The sequence below is a fragment of the Gopherus flavomarginatus genome, chromosome 17, assembly GCF_025201925.1.
Source record: "Gopherus flavomarginatus isolate rGopFla2 chromosome 17, rGopFla2.mat.asm, whole genome shotgun sequence".
Lineage (NCBI taxonomy): Eukaryota > Metazoa > Chordata > Testudines > Testudinidae > Gopherus > Gopherus flavomarginatus.
In genome coordinates, this window is record NC_066633.1 from 21,945,500 (window position 1) to 21,968,950 (window position 23,451).

Sequence of the window (23,451 nt, forward strand, 5' to 3'; positions counted from 1 at the left end):
GTTTAGAGATGAATGGGAGAAGGGGCAGCAATTGGAGAGGCAAGTGGGTCAAGAGAGGGTATTTTAAGATGGGAGAGACTAAAACATATTTATATTGTGAGGGGAACGAGCCACAGAAGAGCAAGTAAGTAGTCAAAGAGAACAGTAAGGGAGGGGAGCTCAGGAGATGGGTGGGGGTCACTGGGGCAAGTGAACAAGATGAGCGGATGAGAACTTCTGCATCTGTGATGAGAGGAGGCGGCGAGAGTTGATGAAGGGAGAAGGAGAGGCCAGGGGAAGATCATGTCATATTTTGTCAGTTTTCTCTTGGAAGAAGTTGGCGAGGGCCTGTGCTGAGAGAGGTGTAGACAGGAAGAGGACAGGGTTTCTCAGCAACAAGGAGGAGGCTGGGACTGTGAGCGTGAGGTTTAATTAAGGGGAGAAGGGGAGGTATTTAGCAAGGAAGGTGGCAGATCTGAAGGAGAGACTGAATTTGTAGCAGGATTTCTGCCAGCGTCACTCTGCAGAGTGAGAGTAGGAACACAGAAAGCAGATGTCATGCTGGGGGGGTGGGGGAGGGGACTGACCGTGAGATGGAAGAGAGGGGGTAAAAGAGTCCAGGGTTGAGGAGAGAGACGCATGGAGAGAACCAGTAACAATATCAGTAGGTGGGAGGGCTGAGAGGCCAGGTCGGAGAGGGCTGAGAGGCAATGAGAAGCCATCAATGCTGATGGACTGGAAGTCATGGAAGGTCAGAGGAGTAACGGTGTGGGGTGCGGCTGATGGGCAATGCAGAAAGAGACCAGCAACAGGAAAAAACAGCACTTGGTAAAGACTGAGACAAGTGAATGGTCCTTTTGGTTGGGGCTGCAGGATGAGTGAAGAGATGAGGGCGAGGAAAGGCGCAACTAAGTGCTCAACCGGATGGGTCACAGAGGAGACTGTGAGGAGAGGGAGAGAGAATGAGGAGTTGAAATCAGAGAGAAAGGCTGCTAGGGAGGAGCTAGGTGAACAGCAGATGACAGCAACATGGAAGGGGAGAAGAGAGGAGCGGCTGATGCAGTGCTGTTCAAAAGAGAAGAAAGAGGGAGGCAGGAGGGCATGGAAGCTGCAGGAGAGGGGAGGAGAAGCCCAACACCCAACCTTGATCTGACTGAAACCTGAAGTGGTTGTGGATGGCTATAATCTCCTTAGAGATGCAGTGGGCGTCCCGGGGACAGCAAGGGAAGGGCAGGAGGGAGAGAAAAAGGAAGGTGGTGGGTGCGATGTTAGGAACGGGTGACACTAGAAAGGTGGAGGGTGTGGGGGAGACAGGTGTGGGAGAGGGTGAAGATGGAGGGAAGGCCAAGGCTGGGGCAGAGGAGGGTGTGGGATTTGTATTCGTGCTGATGGGGTTTGGGAAAGATCAGGATGGAGAAAAGGAAAGTAGCAGGTAGAGTGGGTGGGAACTGTGGCAGAGGAAATGGAGCCAGTGTGGGAAGGGGCAAGAGGATGGACGCAGAAGAGGGCTGTGGTGAGAGCCAAGGGGGAGGGGCAGATGGACTAGGGAAAAAAAAGGAAGAGGCAGTGAAGGTAATAGCAGTGCGGTCCCCACAGGTAGCTGTCCCTCCATGCTTGGGAGGGGAGAGAAAGCATGCAGGCTGTTCCCCCATGGAGAGGATCTGGGCAGAAAGGGACACCCTGGGAGCAAAATCTTCTAACCTGCTGAGGTAAGGAACAGAAACCATGTGGCAACACCAGCTCCATCAGGTTTGGCTGAATCCTAAATAACACCTCATTTCTTCTCTTCTCTACCTTCTTTTTGCCTTCTGTCTAGTAAGAGCCTGGCACAGCCACCAAGGAAAATCCACCTATTGCAACTGTGATTAATAAAAGGCAAGCTAAAAAAAGGGGACAGTTTTTCACTTAGCATAAATTGGTGTAGCTCCTGCTTTATTGAAGTAAATGCTTTTAGTCCAAGACTGGTAAAAGCTTTCCAGGTCTCAAAGTAGCTAATAAGATCATGTACTGAGATTAATTTCCCAGCAGCTTGGTTGCAATCAAGAAGGCACAGACAGAAATTGTATTTTTGATCTTTAATATTCCCCCCGCCTAGGGTGGGCTAGTGCTCTTTGGAGTTACCTCAGTTAGGCAGAAGAGAGATTTGTTGGTCTTGTTTTGTATGAAAGGGAACAGAAGAGGACTTCAGCAACTCAAGACCCTCTCTAACTGACTCTCTTTTTCTCTAACAAGGACAGGCAATGCCATATGTAATCCCATATTAAATTTTAACAACCTACATTCAATGGCTGTTATTTAGTTTGCAAAGATAAGCAGCTGACAGTTAGCAAACACTATGTTTGATTGCACGGACAACCCTAATTCTGCTCTCTTGTGTGTCCATCTTGTGCACTGAATGAGGCAGGTTTGGAAAAACCAGTACGAGGGCATGTAATTAGAGACGGTTCCATAATTCAGACAGATGGGGACTGAATTAAGATTGCCTGGGCAACCATAAAACTGGCATTGGCTAACTTTCAAGTGCTTGACTTTTCAACCTAAATATACCTCCTTTTAATATTGGATTTTTGTATGTAATTTCCTCCTATGCCTTTTCTGGAAGGAAAAAAGGTAAAAACAAAAAATTACACAAAACTTTACCAACTGTCACATCATGCACCATTAGCTGAACCAGGCACCTTGCAGCATCAGCATACAGACTGCTGCTACCTAAGCTACAGGACTTAACTACACTAGCTGTTAGCAGCAGAAAGCTGTTCTCTCAGATGAGGAAGAGTCAATGGCACCATTTGCTGGGTCCAGGGTGTGGTTGATAGAAGAAGCCCTGGCCTAGCCCAACTCCCTTCTCACTAAGGTGGGGAAAGGACTCTGGGCCATGTTCTAGGTAATGGGTTTGGCTGGCAGTGAGCAAGGAGCCTATCCCGGCCCTCTCCCCCATCCCTGCAGCTACAGCTACTTCAGCAGCTCCTAGAAGTTCTCAGTACAGTGCATGGGGCTCTTGGTTGGCATTTCTGACACCCTAGTTCTTGGGACATTCATTTGCAGGTCTCTTGCAGTGTGCCAGTGTTTCCCTGTGGAATGCAAAGTGGCAGAGGGGAAATGAGGATCATGAACAGTTTACAACTCAGCTGAACAGGAATGGAATTTCATAGACAAAGAGAAGGCACTCCTCCAGCCCAAAGGCCGTCTCTCTGCTGAATGTGTGTAATGGAAAGTATGAGGTAACCTAAATACCGGAGTCACTACCAGTGCCACCTGTGATGAAGAACTGTGAAACACAGAATTCTTTAAAACTTTTTTTCCTAGAACATAATTGTTGAATGTTATAATAGTTGTACAAGGGTTTTATTTACACTTTAACCCTATTGGGTCTGAGATCCACCAACAACACTGTCCTCTCTGCCCCGGGAACTCCTGGGAGGGAGTAACTCTCTAATGCCTTCCCAAGACCACTTCCACCTCAAAACCTTGCTCTTTGTCCCTTTAAGAGGAGAACCCAAGTCAAATCAGGCATTGACATGCCAGTCCCAGAGATTACTAGTGGATCTTAGAACCCCAAAGCGAGGTGTAGTCTTTTTAACAGGAATAATCCTCCAAAGAGTCCAATCGCTTCACCCACAAGGGAGTCTTCAGAGCTCTTTCCAGGTGGGAATTCTAACCATATACTTCTCTTCCTAAGGTTGACTGCAAGCAGGCTAACTGGTTTCAGCTGTATCCCATCCCTTGCCTTCCCATGAAGAACTTCCTCTTCCAGTGTTCTTCCAATCTCCCCACTAACTCCCCCCAGCACAACAAGGGGCGGTACACTGCTTCATAGCTTCATTTACCATACTGATAACACAACAAAGCAAGCAGACAAATTACAGCTCAAAACCAGATCCTAGGAGGGTGGGCTGTTCACATCAGGCTCCTCTGCTGAGAGTGAGCATTTCACTCAAGTCCCCTTCCTGAGAACACTTCACATGGAATTCACTGGCACGAATGACAACTGGCTCCAGAGAGTCACCACAAAAATAATCAGTACAAATAAAACCTTTACAGCAGGAGGGAAGGGACTTGTGATGGGGTTGGCATTTCTGAGTGAGAGATGCTTCTCCTTGGTTATTTGAGCTTGTACTGCAGGCCCTCTGGCTGCATAAAGGAGGATTCCCATGAATAGTTTAAGGTGCATGTGAATTGCACCCCTGGACTCCTGCAGGTTGGGTACTTGTGGGAAAAGCAGAAAGCTCTCACAAGGTGAGAGAAAACAACAGCTTACTGCACCCTGAAATCTTGAGGCACTGGGAAGGAAGAGGATGAGCCGTGTCTAGAGAATCAACGAATAAGGAAACCCAAACAGCTAGAGTAGCCAATGAGATAAAAATAGCAAAGGAAGATTTAAACAATACGGAAGCCTGTTAATATAAAAGAAGTAAAGATCCAAACTGGGTCACGGGGGATGGGACTGGAGCAGCAAGCAAAGCAAAAATAGCAAGGAAGGAAAGATAAATAAGAAGTTCTTAAAATAAATAAGAAGCAAACAGACTGACAAGGAAACAAGAAGGCCATTGAGAGGGAAATGGAGAAAATCCAGAGAAGACCAGTATTGCTCAGGGCTTCAATTCATCCACAAGGGAGAAAATGACAAAGCTGAGGAGCTTTATTATAGCAACAAGGAGGAAGAGGAAGGAAAGTTTTATCAGAAATTAGAACCATGTGAAATTACCAACAGCAGCCCCAGCTGAACAACTTAATATTCAGCTGAGAAGATAGTTTCCATGACAAATGGAAACTGTATGTGGAGCACCAAATAATTTAATGCAACTAAAACCCTCCAGTTTCTCCTTCGTTTCTGGTTTTCCTTCCCTCGCTGTCATCAGGTGTCCTGCCTTCCTATATCCTATGTCCTCTGACTTCACAGATAAAAAATGTGGGATTTTAATTCACAAGAAGTGCAGCATACAAAAGCCTCCCCACATAACATGCAACAGGAGTTTCCAAAGCACTGCAGCAAACACAGAAGGGTCTGATGGCCAAGTCACGTGGTTGAATAACTAAACCGGTGACATTTAAAAAAACAAAAACAAAAGAGAGAGTTGCCAAAATGCAGCAGGGCCTGCTGTTCTCCATGCCAGAATTCAGCACAGGGATAAGAGGCTGGAAAGACACTGGGGGATCACCCAGGACAAAGGAAAGCACCAGAGGGCTGCAGAGAAGCTACTGAAGAATGAAAGAAGAAATTACTGAGCTAAGAGCCCACTGTGAATGGGAGAGGGAGACACCTGGTAAATAACACCACTGACTCACTCAGTGGAGCAAAAGGGGAACAGCAAGTCTGAGAAACCCATACTGGTCCCTGGAGTGCGCCGTGTCGGCAACCTCAAGCATTCAAGTACCACGAGTGAGGCCTCAAAAAATCACGAGATTTTCTACAACTGCTATGGCTGGAAACTTGCTTCTCTTTTTAAATGAAAGCTGAGAGTCTCACTGAATGACATGCCTCCATAAGCTGTGGCTTTCAGAAAAACACTAAATAATTCAAGACTCTTGACAAATTCTTAAGAGTTGGAAACACTGAGTATGTTCCCAGTCAGGAAGAGCGTTTTACAAGCTGAGAGTCAATTTATACTGCTCACTGCTTTGGTCACGAATGACCGTGCAACGTGATTGTCATCCAATCCCTGTATGACACCATGCCAGAGCACTGGGGAGGGTGTGGAAGAAAGGAGGAATTCAGGATATACTGAGATGTCACCATTTCCTTGGGGCGCTGCTCCCCTTACAAGCTTGGCACCACTCAAGGTGCTTAAAAGGGTGCATGACAAAACTACCCCAAATGTCAGAACTGTCCGAGAGGTCACGCAGCAGCAAAGCACCAGGGGAAATCAATAGAGTTAAACTTGCATTCACAGAACTAAGTTCTACCCTACGTACATGGGAAGCGAGAGAGAGAAATAAGAACACTAGGGGAACAAAGGGGATGTTCGGTTGGCTTTATGCATCTACCACAAACAGGAAAGCATCTTTCCTGCGCTGCTCTTAGAACTCTCATCAAATGCAGCTTCTCATTAGCACAGTGGAAGGTGCCCTCTTGTGGTACACTGTGGAAAAGTGCAGTGAATGCAGTTTAGCAAAGTGGATCTCCCACACCAGCACAAGAGATCAGGACAGATACAGGGATCGGCATGATTGCAACAAAGACCCAGGGGCTGTCTGGACAATTGAGTGTTGTCATCAATTGGTACCATTTTAATTCATAGGGGACTACAGGCCTCTCACAAAGGGGATGATGTCATCCCCTTCTGTCACTCTCCAATCCAACTCACCTGCGGCTTTTTTAAAGTTAGAGAATGGTCATGTGACTGACTACAATGCTGAACACAGCCCCTCCATGTCTCTCTTCTGAGCTGCATAAGTAGCCGACATCACATAAAAGATCTCGGACACACAAACTCAGGGCAACGGGAGGAGAGTAACAAGCTAGATGTAAACTCCACAATGCCATTACCGCAGTGAGAGCCTAGATGTATCACTCAACAGAATGGAAAGAGATGTTCACCTGCTGTGAGGTAAAACGCCTGCCCAGGAACATGCCCACAGCCATCGCACCATGCGCTCACACATGCCGTGCACCAATCCCCCCTCACACGCACACACAGCGAAGTTAGTACTTACTGCCTTGTGAGGCTCCTTCACCTGAGGCAGCTTCAGTGTCTGCAAAGAGAAAGAGCTGCACTTAGACTTGCCAGCACATTCTGTCAAACGTTTGACAGCACACAGTGTCTTCAACTGTTTCATGAGAGGGCTGGAGTTTTGTAATTCCTGGCTCCTTGCTCTCTATCCTCCAGTCAGATTCCTCCTTCTCTGCTAGTCCCTTTTTCTATCACACATATGCCATGCAACAGATTCAGCAGAGAGCAGGCCCTGGGGATGCCAACTCTCGACTGCAGGGATCTCTGCGGCTCTGAACTCAGCCCTAACTCAGCAGAGCAGGACCGCTGGTACTGGGGTCCCACTGAGGGAGGAGCATACTGGGAACCTTATCATTTGCAGGGCTCATTCTGAAGGCTCTCTCCAGATTAAGCAGGCCGTGAACGGCTGAGCTTCTGTTATCAGGAGGTGGGGAAGGGGACTGAGGCTCGACCAGGTCTCAAAGTGCAGCTGTTTTGGGGCATTCGGTCGTGAAAGGTCTCTCGTCCAGAAATATGTGATTTGCTTTCATTTGCACTTTTCCGAACAAGGGCATTTCTCTTCTGACCCGTTACAATGGGCTGCTTTTTAAATGGAAATGTTACAACCTGTCACTTCCTCCTGCCCAGCACAGAAAGGCAGCGGCTTAGAAACCAGCTCCAAACAACCCAACGAGTCCTTCTGTCAGTGAGCCCTGGTCTACACTACAGACTTCTGTTGGTATAACCACATCACGGAGGGGTAAAGCCACACCCCTGAGTGATGGAGTTATACTGACCAAACTGGTGTAGACAGCACTATCTCGGGGAGGTGGAGTACCTATGCCAATAGGAGAAGTTCTCCCGTCTACATAGGTAGCATCTTCACTAAGCGTACAACGGCACAGCTGCACCAGTGCCATTGCAGCACTGTACGTATAGGCAATCCTGAGTCAAGAGAGTGGCTACCTGGTGCACTAGGTGGGAGAGATCACTCAGATTTCAAGCCTTGGGCTGGCTGCAGCTCAAGCTATTTTTCTCCCTCAGGTGTTACCACTGAAGTGATCAGCAGAGGTGCTCCAGCTGGAGCACTCTTGCCTTAAACAGGAATGAGCTGCTTGCAGGGCATTCTCTGCGAGGGCCCCTTGGCTCTCTGGACCTCTGTTCTCTAATGCTGTGATTCTCAAACTTTTGAACTGGTGACCCCTTTCACATAGCAAGCCTCTGAGTGTGAATCCATTATAAATGCTGGAGGCAAAGCAGGGTTTGGGGTGGATGCTGACAGCTCGCAACCCCCCGCATCATAACCTCACAATCCCCTGAGGGCTCTCAAGCCCCAGTTTGAGAACCCCTGCTCTAATGGAAAGTGCAAGCCCCCCTCCCTTTTTAAAAAAAAAGCAAGCTTCTGAGACAGCCAAGCTGTTGGTGAGAGAGCAGACAGTCCCAGTGGATCTGTGGCTGGGATGGTCAGGAAGGCTGGGTGAGGTTTGCTCAACAGCCCAAGTGTTATTAACTGAATCTGTAAATGTAAATCCACCCTTTTCTGTTGAATGTTGAAATCACTGATGTGCCTAGAGTCTGGACAAGTGCTGTAAACACAGAAATATGAACACAAAATGTAGTGCTAATGCTGCCTGCAGAACTCCATACCATGCTGTCACTTTTCTGGATACTCTGGTCTAGATTCACAAGGGGATTTAGGCACTGCAACACTCAGAAAATCACTGGGATTCCCGAAGCCGGAGTTAGAGTCTAGCGTTTCAGGTCAGAAGGGACCACCAGATCTAGTCTGACCTCCTGGGTATGACAGACCACCCGGCACCCGCACACTAAACCCCACCTGCGTTTGGCACTCAGGCTCCCTGTACAATGAATGAATGGAGTCAGGCCCTTGGGAATGGGATTCATAGAAGCCAGCGCACTGAGCTGCCCATGCTAGCCAACGGGAGCTGCCAAAGAGAGGGGTATGTCCTAAGGCCTGGCCCTCTAGGAAGTCTGTGTTATGTCCAGGCTGGAGCAGGCCCCCTCTAGCTCAGCTGTGAACCATCTTGTAGAGTTAGGAGCCTAAGGTGTTTTTTTTTGCCAGAAAGCTGAGGGGGAGGAAGAGAACCTCCTGTGGTTATGACTCTCACCTTCAACCCTTCCCCCCAGCCTGATGAAAAGGGATTTAAACTGGGGTTTCCCACCTCACACATGAAGGCACTAAGCATCGAGGTGGGATGATCCCTCAGTCTCTCCTGTTGAAGCTGTTCCACTGTGGATACAGAAAGAGTCACTGGGCCAGAGAGAGTGCAAACACAGGTACGACTCTACAGCCTGGTGGTTAAAGCATTCACCCAGGATCCAGTCCCCCTGCTCCAACAAGTCTCTCCATGGCTGATCTGTGTAGAGTTAGGTAGAAGGATGCCCATTTTTTTGTGAATCGCTCTGGGGCTTAGGTGTCTGGGTGCCCGGTGTGGGGCTGCAGTACATATGTGCAGAGGCAGAAACACAGATGCCTAGGGAACTTTGACCGCAAAAATGTAGGCAGTGAGTGAGCGTGGGTGCCTACAGGCATAGGTGCTGGAACCAGGGGGGCTGGGATGCTCCTGTATCCTCTGGCTTGAAATGGCTTCCACTACATACAGGGTTTACAGTTTGGTTCAATGGCTCTCAGCTCCCCCACTATACACATTGTTCCAGACCCTCTGCCTACAGGGCTTTTGTGAACACCACTGGTGCCAAAATCTTGGATTTAGGTGCCTAAGGCGGCAGTTAGGCATCTACATTCTTTTGTGAATCCAGTCCCTTATGCCTCCAAATTCAGAGAGAGAGAGAGAGAGCACGGCTATCTGCAATATGGAGAAGGACACCACTGAGGGAAAGACCTGTACAACAGATGGGACAAAATCCTTCGGATTTCCCTCTCCGACTGGTTACATTACACTGCAGTCTTCAGTTCCAGTGTCACTAATGTCACACATGGAAAGAAAGCACTGACCAGAAACAGCACAAACCACGACTGTATTCAAAGGCCTGCATGAATGCAACGGGTAAGGCTGCAAGCTGAAAAAAATGTTAAAACTCAAGAAATGCAAATGCTTAGGTTTACAAAGCTACGTTGAATTGTCCCATATTTCATAACTTCTATTTTCAATTATAATCCAAAATATTCTGCATGTTCCATGAAAGCAAGTTTGTTACTATGCAAACCTTAACAGTGGCATTTCATAGCTTTTTTGATATTTAAATTGGTAACCCTAATTCATTAATACCATTTTTTGCATTTAATTTCCTTTTTCTTTTTTTCTCAAAAATAAATAAAAATATAGGGCTGTGGACCCCTGTATTTGTCCAATTCTGTTTTATTATTTATTGTGATTGATTAATGTAAGAACAGAAGAATGGCCATGCCGGGTCAGACCAATGGTCCATCTAGCTCAGTATCCTGTCTTCCAACAGTGGCCAGTGCCAGATACTTCAGAGGGAATGAACAGAACAGGGCAATTACTGAGTGATCCATCCCCTGTGGTCCAGTCCCAGCTTCTGGCAGTCAAAGGTTTAGGGACACCCGGAGCATGGGGTTGTGTCCCTGACATTTGACTAATAGCCACTGATGGACCTATCCTCCATGAACTTGACTAATTCTTTTTTAAATCCAGTTATAATTTTGGCCTTTACAAATCCCCTGGCAACAAATTCTACAGGTCGACTATACATTGTGATAAGAAATACTTCCTTGTGTTTGTTTTAAACCTGCTGCCTACTAATTTCATTTGGTGACCCCTGGTTCTCGTGTTATGTGAAGTGGTAAATAACACTTCCCCAGTCACTTTCTCCACACCAGTCATGATTTTATAGCCTCTATCATATCCCCTCTTAGTCGTCTCTTTTCTAAGCTGAACACTCTCAGACTTTTTAATTGTTCCCTTGCGGAAGCTGTTTCATACCCCTAATCATTTTTGTTGCCATTCTCTGTGCCTTTTCAAATTCTAGTACAGGGTTTCTCAAACAGGGGTCACCACTTGTGTAGGGAAAGCCCCTGGCGGGCCAGGCCGGTGTGTTTACCTGCCCCGTCCACAAGTCCGGCCCATCGCGGCTCCCATTGGCCCGGAGCAGGGCAGGTAAACACCCCAGCCCTGCCCGCCAGGGGCTTTCCCTACAAAAGTGGCGACCTCTGTTTGAGAAATCCTGTTCTAGTAGGTTGTTTGTTTGTTTGTTTGTTTTTGAGATGAGGCAACCAGAACTGCATGCAATATTCAAGATGTGGGCATATCATGGATTTGTATAGTGGCACATGGATATTTTCTGTCTTATTAACCTATCCCTTTTTTAATGGCTCCTAACATTGTTAGCTTTTTGACTGCTGTTTTACATTGAGCAGATGTCTTCAGAGAACTATCCACAATGACTCCAAGATCTTTTTCTTGAGAGGTAACAGCTAATTTAGATCCGATCATTTTGTATGTATAGTTTGGATTATGTTTTCCAATTTGCATTACTTTGCACTTACCAACACTGATTTTCATCTGCTATTTTGTTGCCCAGTCATCCAGTTTAGTGAAATCCCTTTGTAGCTCTTAGCAAGTCAGTTTTGGACTTAACTGTCTAGAGTAATTTTGTATTGTCTGCAAACTTTGCCACCTCACTGTTTACCCTCTTTTCCAGATCCTTTATGAATATGTTGAACAGCACTGGTCCCAGTACAGATCCTTGGGGGACCTAGCTATTTACCTCTCTCCACTGTGAAAACTGACTATCTATTCCTATTCTTTGTTTCCTGTCTTTTAACCAGTTACTGATCCATGAGAGGACCTTCCCTCTTCTCCCAAAACTACTTACTTCACTCAAGAGCCTTTCGTACGGGACTTGGTCAAACTCTTTCTGACTGATACGAAAGAAGATATTTATACATATTTGTAATTATTTTAAAAATAATAAAATATGTAATGAAGTTTGCACACTGCAGTAAAGTGAAGCACCTGAGTAGAAATACACAAAGTCATCTACGGAACTACAACGCCCTACAACTGTATTTCTTCATAAATTTTATAGATTTGACATGACACCATTCTGTCACAAAAGGAAAAACTAGCTGTGACACAGTGGAATTCTGCAACACACCATTCTGGAGTCCATAGTTAACAACATAAATAAACCTAATGAAAACTGAGAACTATGCATGTGCAAAAGCAATTTTTAATAATTTGTAACTGTAATTTCAAACTTAGCAAGAAACAAGCCACCTATGAAATTTTAAAAAGTTCAGCTGTTTCTGAGTTACACATGTGCAGAAAAGTTACAATTATTTTAAACAGGAAAAATATACTTTCCCTCTTTGTGTAACTCAAAACAGTTTAATGAATGAAAGCCAAAACAATACCCATCGCCAAATCATATTTGGGCTGAGATCTAGTATGTAAAGTTTCTGACTTCATCAAATCTTTATCAATGCATTTCACTTGGCTAAAAAAAATCTACAGCATGTGCTTGGTACGTGATTTTCAAAGCCAGATAATTTGGTCAAATCAATTTCCTCTAATACCAGAAACACAGTTTCTCCTCAAGGAGGAATTATCGGACTGTCAAATTTCAGTTTTCCACAACCAGTCATTTCAGCAGTAGAGCTGTTCTAAAATAAGTTGTTAAAAATATATACAATAGGAAAAGTGTGTTACTTCCATTCTCAAACTGCTGAACTGGTTCTCTCCCATCAATTTATTTTTTTAATCCAACTTTGGACTGAGACCAATACTACAAAATTTCAATCTGAAACCTTTGCAAAGTTTTCAGAGAATGAAAACAGGATTAAAAGAGAAATCTGAACTAAAGATGTCAATTCTGCTCCTGCTATAATCATAATAATGAATCAGATCCTGAGTTGGTGTAAATAAACATAGCTACATAGACTTCTATTGAGCTGTACTGATTTACAACAAGCTGAGGATCCAGCTGGTGTACCCAGACTGAAACAGAATTGTCAATGAGTCTGATAGTAGGTACTAAATAATTTAAAGCAAAAACATACTGTATAAAAACGGCAGTTATTCAGTCCAGGATACAGTTATTACCTCAAAAAACCTAGAATTAAAGTTAAGCTGAGATTTGCTTTATAATCCTCTTTTCACTTGTTCATAACTATCTGAAAAATACTCTTTAGGGCAAATGTTTTCTGTTCGTGGTCTCAGCCTAGGTTTTTTATTTAATTTTTTTTTGAAAGTCTAGTGTAATAAATTCAATCATTTTTGAGTTATGGAGAGGTGAAAGAAAAGGCAATTGTCCCACTTAAATGTTTAGATGCTTTTCTGCTCACCTCACTCAAATATAGCTGAACTATACAATTTAAAGCATTCAGGATGATTCCTTCCTACTGATTAGACCCTTTCATGGTTTAAAAAGCTATAAACAAACAAAAAATACAGTGAGTTACAAGTACTTAAGAACTTGATTTTATGCATGTGCAGTAGCATTTGCTAATGTTGGCATCTATGATACTATATATTTTCACAGCTAGTTAATATGGTGGACATATCACTGCAGAAATGCATTATAGTTTGAAATCTTTGTGTTCCAGCACAGTTTAGATGCTCCACAGGAGGAGGAAGTCATCATGGTTTTGCAGGGCTTCTAAGCTCACTGCAAAGGATTCTTTCAGCAACTCTACCTTCACCATTTCTCCACCACCGCCCTGTTATTTTTCCCTCTTGAAAAAATGTGGAAGAGAAATTTCTTATCTGCCCTTCTGCTCCTGTGAAGATGTATATACATTCAGGACAGGAAGTTTACGATGCTTTGCTCTCAGGCACTAGTACTTGAACAAACTCTCAAACTGCCAGGACCTCATTCCCTAGAAATGTCCAACCAGTTTAGAATTACACAGGAAAGGTTCTTCTGTGTAGGTAAATGCCAAATTCTCAAACAGGAAACAAACCATTCCCAAGGATGAACAAATAATCTTGCCTAAAAGATAACATGCCACCCACAAAATAGAACCCTCGACCCCACAATCTGGGAGGGCAGTGGAGGTGGATGAAGATATAAAATTCAATGAAAGTTCTTCTGAAAGTCAGAATTACAGAAAAGTATTTTTCCATTCTTTAGAGATGTCGTCAGCATAGGATTCTGACTTACGGAGCTGAACAGCTCAAAGGGGTGTTTTCCAAACAAGAAAAGAAACAATAAGTGAAGCATCAGGCAGCATGACTAGTAAAAAGATAGGCCCAAACTGCAAAGAAAGTGAGGAGAAGATACTTGCCAAGAGCAACAGATAGGAAGCCTGAAATGGATGTGTCCTCCATAAAACAAAAGCCAACTCCTTTAAGAAACATTCCAAAAGGAACCAAACTCAAAGGAGCCGGAGAGTTTGTGACCCCCACAGATCTTGGGGACAGGATCTGCAGCCATTGCCCTGAATTATGACATTCCTCTTACAAGCCAATCCTGGCACTAATAACTCTTTGCAAAGTAGGGAGGACCATATGGGTGCTTTCTATGTAATCTGAATTGAAACAGGTCTGAAGCTGGCAATTGAAGTGTCCTGTCTCTGATGGTACAAGACCTTCTAGCTGTAGGCCAGCTAGGTCATAATGGAAAAACATGCAGTCAGACAGGGTCATTTTAATGACAGCAAAACCTACTGACTTGGTGTCAAAAAAAACATAAACCTTTAAAGGGAAAAAAACAAAACCAAATGCTTTTAGTGAAGAAAAAAACTGGACACTTCTCCACCAAAAAGCACTAAAAAGCAATGGAAGAAAGAACCCCAAAGAAATGGTGAAGGTGCTTGGCGCAAATGAGCTGTTTGGCCTTGAAAAAGAGCTGGTGTGCTAAGGTCAGCTTGCCGAGAATGATAAAAAACTACAGAAACAGACAGGAAAAAAATGCTGTGGACTGACTGTTGGCTCAGGAAGCTCAGAGGAAGGGCACTGGACATCCAGGCAGAAGTAGCATACGAAGGCAGAAGATCCAGCCGCTGAAAGAAGGGTCACTTCCTGACCCCTGTGAAGAGGAAGTGACTACAAGATTCCAAGGGTGAGTTACTGGCAGATGGAGTGTGCACAAAGGACGGAGGGGTAGAACTGGATGAAATTTTTCAATCAACATTTTTTTTGTTAAAAAATGCAAGTCTGGCAACACTGAAATCTTTCACAAATTCATGCAGTTTTGACAAGCTGTTTGTTTAGAAACAAACAAAAGATTCCAAGAAATTCAAAATTTCAACATTATTAAATGAAATGTTTTGATTTTTTGCTTTGAAATGACATTTCATTTAGAACCTTTCTGTGATTTTATTAAATATTCAAGTGCTTAAAATGCTCAAAATCAAAATATTTTTTCACTTGAAACTAAACTTTTAGACTTGTTGAAAGTTTCCAAAATTTGTGTGTTCAGTTCAACCTAAAACAAATTTTTCATCACACTTCTGAAACAGCCAAAAAAGCAAAAAATCAGTTATGTGCCCAGCTCCAGTGGGAGAGTCTCAAGTACCAGTGCCTTAGAGGGTCAAACAGAGCTGGGGGAGCAGTGTCACCAGTGGCTTTGGACTTAAAATCCAGTTACGTGGACTTAAGATTTTGAATTTAAAAACTCAGCAGTGAGGAAATGCTAAAGTGATGATTGTATCTACAACGTTCAGTCGGCCCACATGCTAATGACATGGTCATCTCGTACTGTTACTCATTACAATATAATATACACTTCTTTTTCTACAACTTTATATACACATGTAAAGCATCTTGCAATACACTTCTTTCATTCTTGTATGGTTTCACTGATTTCATCCTCATTATTGGAATGGTCCAGTATATTGTGCTTAATGGAAAACATTCTCTCCATATGGTATTATGCCATTTACTATTTTTTCACTGAACATGTACTATATACGTTCAACAGGATAGTTTCCTTGTACAGGCAGATATGCCTCTGAACAGTAATTTATTACTGTAGTACCTCACAATCTATTTATCAATGAATGTCAAGTATCAGAGGGGTAGCCATGTTAGTCTGGATCTGTAAAAGCAGCAAAGAGTCCTGTGGCACCTTATAGACTAACAGACGTATTGGAGCATGAGCTTTTGTGGGTGAATACCCACTACATGCATCCAACGAAGTGGGTATTCACTCACAAAAGCTCATGCTCCAATACGTCTGTTAGTCTATAAGGTGCCACAGGACTCTTTGCTGCTTTTATCAATGAATGACATTTATAGAGCTCTGGCAACAGTAAATATTCATTTATGATTTCTTATTTGATTGTGTGATTGTGAAGAAATAGCTAATTTATATCATTAATGTGACCTATCCTCAAACTGCCTTAATAAAATTCAAGTATTATTTTCACCAAGTACTGGGTGCATGCTTTTAAAAATGCCGTGAAAAATTTATTTAATTTCAGATAAGAATTTGTTGCATACATAAACTGTGCTTGTTCACCTTGGATTTGCAAATTATTGACATATTTCTAAATTCACAAGTAAAAATAATTTGGAAACTAATTTTCTCCATAAACACATATAAAAATATATGTTTTCAGAAGCTAAAGATAAGATCCTGTTTCCACTAAAGGAAACAGTCCTATTAACACCTGAGAAAGAGAGAGAGAGAGGGGGGATTTCACCCTAAGTATTCAATTGAATTAAAAATAATCATGTCTTTACAATAAAATGTGACATACTATACTTAATCAGTGGTGCTACAGTGATGTCTCTGGATGCCAACTGAGATTAGGGTCCCATTGTGTTAGATGCTGTATAGAAACACAGCAAGGAACAGTCTTTGCCTCACCTAATTTACAATCTAATTACAGTAGTTACTGAAACAATTAATGTTACACTTGCAAACCTTTTATATGCCAACAGATAATGCACTTCACTATTGCCTTATGTTTTGCTTCTACTATGGTATGCTACTAATTTGTAGTATTGCTTATATAAGTGACGGTCAAGGACTTTGCTGACATTCACAAAGTAGTATAAAATATTAGAACATGCTACCAACATGTACATAAGGTTGTAGAAGAAACTGTATAATATTATACTGCATTATTTGAGAAATAGTATGTGACCATGTGATTAAAGGATGTATTATAGTATATATCCAGAAATGGGAAGCATTAACTCACTCTTAGCTCTCATATTTGCTGACTTCTGAGACTTGATATTTGTAATCTTCATCTTTAATATACATTATAATGTTTTATGCTGGGATTTTCAAAACAGCCATTGGGAATTAGGCACCTCGCTCACATAGGCTCCTTTGACAATTCCAGCCATAATCATTATGTAAAGAAAATATATCCAAAAACATGCAGGTGTTATCACAATGTGGGCACTTAAAAAAGATACCCCTAAAATATTCAGAGAGAGACACCTCAGTGTTAGTCTCTGAAGTGAAATAAAATAAATGCACCTGTATGCTTGATGTCACAGTTTCAAAAGTCCATAATTCTGTTATTGCACAATCGGTTATTTTGTAATCATACTGCTTCAAGAAAGTCAAAGCAATGTTTTGACCATGCCAAGTGTGCAGTTTTTCAATAAAGCCATTTCTGAATGGCAACAAAAAAGTTTTACAGCCAAGAAATGCTTTCCTCAATGCTCAGATTACTTAAAAATGGCCAGACTTCTAGAAAATTTTCACACAATACTCCTTAGACCAAGCATGAGAAATTTCATACCAGAAGTATCAGAGGGGTAGCCATGTTAGTCTGTATCCACAAAAACAATGAAGAGTACAGTGGTACCTTAAAGACTAACAAATTTTAGGCATAAGCTTTCGTGGGTGGGTTTTTTACCCATGAAAGCTTATGTCCAAATAAATGTGTTACTCTTGAAGGTGCCATCGGACTCCTTGTGATTTTTATACCAGAAGTACATTTTGAAAGTTACAATCAACTGAAAAAGGGATTTTGACTGGAAGTGCCATTTCATCCTTTAATATAAAGATGATATGGAGACACCACAGTACACTATAGAAAAATATGATAAAGAATTTAGCAGCCAATGTTAAGATTCTCAGTAAGTATTTAAGTAATGACAAACATGATCATCATACATGTTTTACTTGCATAAAATTCCTTTCCTTGAAGACACACAAGTGCTTTGGATAATCTATTTACAACGCACCAATATCCTTAGAGATACTGAACTGCTGTTTTTTTTTGGTCCGTCATTACCCAACTGATTTCCAGCAAAACAGAAATGGATTAAAATATACAGGATTGGCAGGAATTTGGGGAGCCATGGACAGATGCCTATCATCACTACAGGAACTGGATTGCTGATTCATTTGGAATGCTGCATCAGAAAGGAATACACTCACATACAGCAGTGCACCCCAAATCACAGACCCTCACAGGAAGAGAGTAAGAGACCCTTGTAGTAAATTGCACTGATATCTTATTTAAATTAATTGAATGTAGTAGCTCATGGTGATGTCCAGAAAGAATACTGCTGGAGCACGGATCCCCCTTCCTTCTGACTGCAGAAGAGTTCATCCTAACAGTGGTACTTGGTAGGCTCATTATAATGACAGGCAGTAGCAGTAGAGGAATCTCAAAAGCATGAATGTTAACCTAAGATTCTCAAAGGTTTGAGCAGGAGAGAGATACCTCTATGCGCCCGCACATGGGTCTGGAAACAGTTGTAATACTTGTATTTCTTCCCACATATTCCACACTCATAAGACCCTGAAAAACAGGATAGAAAAGTACAGATTACCATATTAAATCAGTAACAAGCAGACAGCCCCATGATACAGAGACAGTCACAAACTGATGAGAGGACAGTGCAGCTGTCAGCAAGAGAGGGTTTGGAAGGTTTGTGGAGTTAAGTGCACGGAATCTGTACTCCACTGTCCACCTCTAGATCCTTTCTTGCTGAGTAAGAGTACTTGACACATTTTGCTGCATTTACATTTCCATATATCTTTATAAGTTTATTAATTTGGAAGAACCACTCTCAATATATCCTGAATTATGAATAAACCTTGAACTAGTATTTCCGCTTTTTTTATCTTCAAAATTTCTCAAGCAATATAATTACCACACAAAGAGATTTGGTACGTATCCAGGAAGATACCAGCTAGATTAAAATGAACTTTATAGGTAAAACTCTTCTGAGTTTGCTTATCTGATCTCAGAAGATATGTACCTACAAGCAGTCAGCAGTAATAGAGACACAAAAGTTGAGCTGGGAGAATCATTTGCAATGACAAAATTAGTTGTCAATGAATGCAGCCTCTCCTGCTCACAGAACATTCATAAGCAGTTAGAGACTTCCTCAAATATATTTGTTATTTAAAATTCATATACTTAAAAAAAAAACCAAAAACCTCTATGGATTGGTTGTAAATCATGCTTTGCAGTGACACACAATTTGTTAATTGTGCTGTTAGCTATGATTAGTTATGGAGCGCTGTTCCTGCTCCCTTTTAGGGGGAACCCGGGGGGGGGAGGGGAAAGGGACAGGAGCGGCTCTAGGTATTTTGCCACCCCAAGCACCGCAGGCAGGCTGCCTTCAGGAGGTCCCCGGTCCAGCGGTTTCGGCGGCGTGCCTGCAGGAGGTCCGCCGAAGCTGCGGGACCAGCGGACCCTCCGTAGGCATGCCACTGAAGGCAGTCTGCCTGCCGCCCTCCCGGCAACCGGCAGAGTGCCCCCTATGGCTTGCTGCCCCAGGCACGCACTTGGAGCGCTGGTGCCTGGAGCCGCCCCTGTGTGGGGGGGAAGAACATTACTTTGTGTGAATTTAAAATGTAATGTCCACGGCTATTTGATAATGTCTCTTTTAAATTTACTTTTCCTGACCATGCAGAGCCAGTAAAACTCATGGACGTGAGTAAACGCCAAAGGAGCATGAGTGTGGCCAAAGCACATTCACATACAAATTCAAGCAAATAGTCACCTGCTTTTTTTGTTTCTTGATCATACTTGCTCAGCTGAGTGATGTCTTTCAAGGGAAAATGTCAACCAGTTATCTGTGTACTGTTATTTATGTCCTTTCCTTCTCATTCAATGACCTGTCCCTTTTGGTTTGGGGGAAGCTGATTGGATTGTGTCCCTTTTGTTTCTAACAGAGTAGAAGTCTGCTTTGTCTCTGAATAAACATTGCTACGGGAATGCCCCTTGAGTTGCGAAGCGTATTTATTCCTCACCACTGGTGCTGAAACTGCAGGCGGCGCTCACAAGAACACACTACAGTACAGTGTGCTATAGCAGTGTCAGAGTAAGATGTCTTTCGAAACAAAATCTAAAATGCTGTATTCATTCTCAGAAGGGGAAATCACACTCAGGGAGGGGAGCAAACCAAATCCACTTCCATCTGTTTCTTAGCAAGAGATTCATTTTTTGAATATGAAGAGAGTCATAATCCCAGGGCCAGCCTGCAGCAGATTTTAACAAATTCAAAGTAGGCCAAATTTTGGGCCTCAACAGGTTGATATCATCCCTCTGACATCACTTTACATATTAAATAATTCATTATACTTCTCCCCAACCCAAATCCTCTTTTTATAGGAGTACTCAAAACCAAGTATCTTCAGTCAGTGAAAATACTCTTCACCACTTGGGTTACAAAGAATAACAATTCCATTTCATTGTTAAAGATCTGTCACGCCAAGAGGAGAACAACATAACTCACAGCAAAACCAGCCAAATACCCAGGGGCAGCTTTGCATACATGAAGATCATGGAGAAAACAAAAAGAATGAGGGGCTCTATTCTGATCTTTTTTAGCCTGTGCGTCTTTCTTTTGTATTTCTCCCCACTTCCCTGGAAATGGTCTGTCATACGTAAGTACATTTAGTTGAGCAGCATTCCACAAAGAAAAAAAATAGCCTACATGTGACCACGTGTTGCCTTCTAGCAAAAACCTGAACTTGCATTTCCAACATGAACACAGGAGATTCCTCATCTGAAAACAAGTGTCCATGAATCTGATGCCAAAAGAGGTGAAAGGCTGTTAGTGCTGGCTATGGGCCAATGGATTTGCCAAGGCTGCTGATCCTCTGCTAGTCTGCCCTTTGGCTTCTCCTAGGCAGATCCTGCTAGTGATCTAACATATGGGAGTTTCAGATGTGGACACATAGGGCCAAGATGAAAGACCCACCAAACTCCTTGTCACCTGTGACTTAAGCCAGCATTTCAACCCCAGATCTCCAAAGGTGAAAGGCCAGTGATCTATACCCACTGTCACTGAGACCCTGCGGGTTTCCATTTTAATTTCTCCCCATATATACGCAGGTCAAGTCCCTCACCTTTCACCATACTGAACACTAAAATCACAGCTTCCAGAAAAGCCTGGTGTACAGGACTGCTTGTGCCATAATATAAAAGAAGCAGGAGGGCTGACTCAACATAGTCTCTCTTTGTGCTGATGTTCTCCTGGGCTCTAGGCTAATTTCCCAAAGGGTGTTTGCTCCACATCCTCAGATGAGGGTACATCTAGCCAACTCCTCTGAGCCCTCAAGTGGTAAGGTGAGAACAGTTAAAGCTCCATGCCCTGAAGACAGGACAACTTGTAGAGGTTGTCATGGGACCTAAGCAAGTACTGGAGTCCTCAAGTTATAACAGAGGAACCCTAAAAATAGAGGCCTTTGTTTAGAAGATCCTGCACTGCAGTGCTTTTCGGGGGGGGGGGGGGGGAGGGAGTAGAAACATCCACACTCATCCCCAAAATGAGAGAAGGTGGTGATGATTTGCCACAATGTGTGTGTTATTTCAGGGGGAGGAAAGACAAGGTGAAAAAAGACACCCTGCACACTAGCGGCTTACAAAGAACATGCTTGTGTGGCCTTGGGCACTGCTGCTGTGGTCACAGGCCCACTCTGGACTCTTGGCCATGTTAGGACCAGTCATGCAGGTTAAAACTGCCTGAGGTATGGAAAGAGATGGGGGCGGAGTGTGCACGGTTAATTGGTGTATTAGACTTAGCCAGATTTTTTCCTGAGTCTTGTGTTTGGAATTTGTGCAACATTCCAATTGCATCTAGAGCTCCCCCTTGCTCTGTGATCCCTGGTCAAACTTTCACACTCTTCCATCACATACCGGATGTGTATCTCAATGCATGGTCAAAAATCCAGGTGCCTGAGTATCGATTTCGTGTATATCCAACAGGAGAGCTGTGTTCCACTGCTTTTCCATCTAAATTGCACAAAAAAATCAGACAAGAGCCCTTAAAGTGGATAAATTTCCAAAAGATAACGAGGGTTGAAACCTAGTAAAAATGTCAAACACTTGAGTAATGTCTTGTGCTTGTACCAAGATGTCAAAGGCTACGCAGAATTTTCTAAGGTTTTGCACCTCATGGTCTAATTCAGCATAAATATTGGAAGTCCCAAAGCCGCTTAGTAGATGAGGCATCTGCAACCTGGCTTGAATCAGGTAAGTTCAAATTAGCTGCCTGGCTTCAGAACAAAAGGGTTCACACAGAACCACTGTCTCACTCCTCGTCTCCCCTCTCTAACATTTATGTCCCCACCAGTCCACTTGTAAAGTCCTCCTCAGTAAGTTTCTGATGGTGCATCACTGCCCACATGTGAGGGTTTAAATGCAGCCTAACACAAACTTCCTCCTGATCAAATCCCAGATGATATAATCTCCCCAAGTCCAAACACTGAAATGATCAAATTTGCAACGTTACAAGACAGACATTAGGCCATTCATAAAATCCCATCCAGTCTCAGCTCCTCTTTTCTCACCTTCCCAGTAGAAAGGGCCATGTCCCACTCATTGCCTCTTGGCTCCCAGATAGATTTTTGTGGGACCGGGTCTGTCTGTCTGTCTGCCTGCCAAGCTGCGCCTCTCCAGGAAACATCAGTGTGGAGCTATTCAGACAGCCTGGGGCCCAAAGGCAGCACGTGAGGTCACCAGTAAAATTACATTTCTGAGCTGCTCATTGTTAGAAACTACTAACAGGTGAGGCCATCTGGATATTCCTAAGGCTGGTCTGTCAAGATTTAGAGAACAGAGGGATTTGGGTTGTCAGAATTTTGTCATTCAGCCATTGATCAGGTCCCAAAGTTACTGTCAATTGTTCTGTAAACTCGCTTGCTTGCTTGTGATGCCTGAGCTGTGACACAATGCCCAAGAGAAGATGAGCAAGTGCTCTAACCCAGTAGTCACTAATCAGAGATGGACCACGGCTGGTACATCAAGCTTGAGGGACTAATACTCTGGGCACCACCACTGCTTGAACCCTATTTAGTTGTATTCACGCTAACCCACCATGGAGTCTGGGCTGTTCCAAAGCCAGTGAGAACAGAATTTGAAGCAGTCCAAATTTCTGGAGACAGGTAGCTGAATAAGAGGATTGGGAATGACTGATCTATGCATCTGCCTCAAACAATGCAGGCCTGACCGTAACAGCAAGAGTACATCCTGGCTGAGGGCAAGCAAGGGGGCAACAACTATCTCAGACAAGGAGCAAAGCCGCCTGGTCAAGATTTCAAACTGACCCCTGGAGTCATAGCTCTGTCTGGTGAAGAAAGCTCCTTGTCACGGTGGGACCTTCAAATGCTTTGCAACCCTCAGAGTCACTGTTGCCAAGGGACGTAGAGCAGACCTGGTGTGGACAATCCACTTCCTATTTACCTGATAACACCTCTCACACGGTATGAAAAGTGATACTCTGGTAATGGCACATTACAGACTGTGGAGGGGATCTGTTACCTTCCCTCTCATCAATTCTCCCTTTACTATTATATCCCATATAAAATTACCACTTTAAACACCTCGCGCCTCAATTTCTCTGATGAAGAAAAGTAAAACCCCACCCCAGTTTGCCTTCACTGCTGAAGCAACTGAAACAATGGGGAACTGAGTCAATTCACAGTCAAGTTTTCAGAAGGCAAA

At 43.4% G+C, this 23,451-nt stretch overlaps 1 protein-coding gene across 1 annotated transcript in view; it reads right to left on the reverse strand.

The window, feature by feature from the left end:
* ZNF618 (zinc finger protein 618) overlaps positions 1-23,451 on the reverse strand; it is a 292,476-nt gene that overhangs the window by 75,467 nt on the left and 193,558 nt on the right. Inside the window, 3 exon segments of the mRNA XM_050926335.1 lie at positions 6,634-6,672; positions 18,214-18,291; positions 21,646-21,741. Of these exon segments, the coding sequence (XP_050782292.1) occupies positions 6,634-6,672; positions 18,214-18,291; positions 21,646-21,741 (213 nt within the window).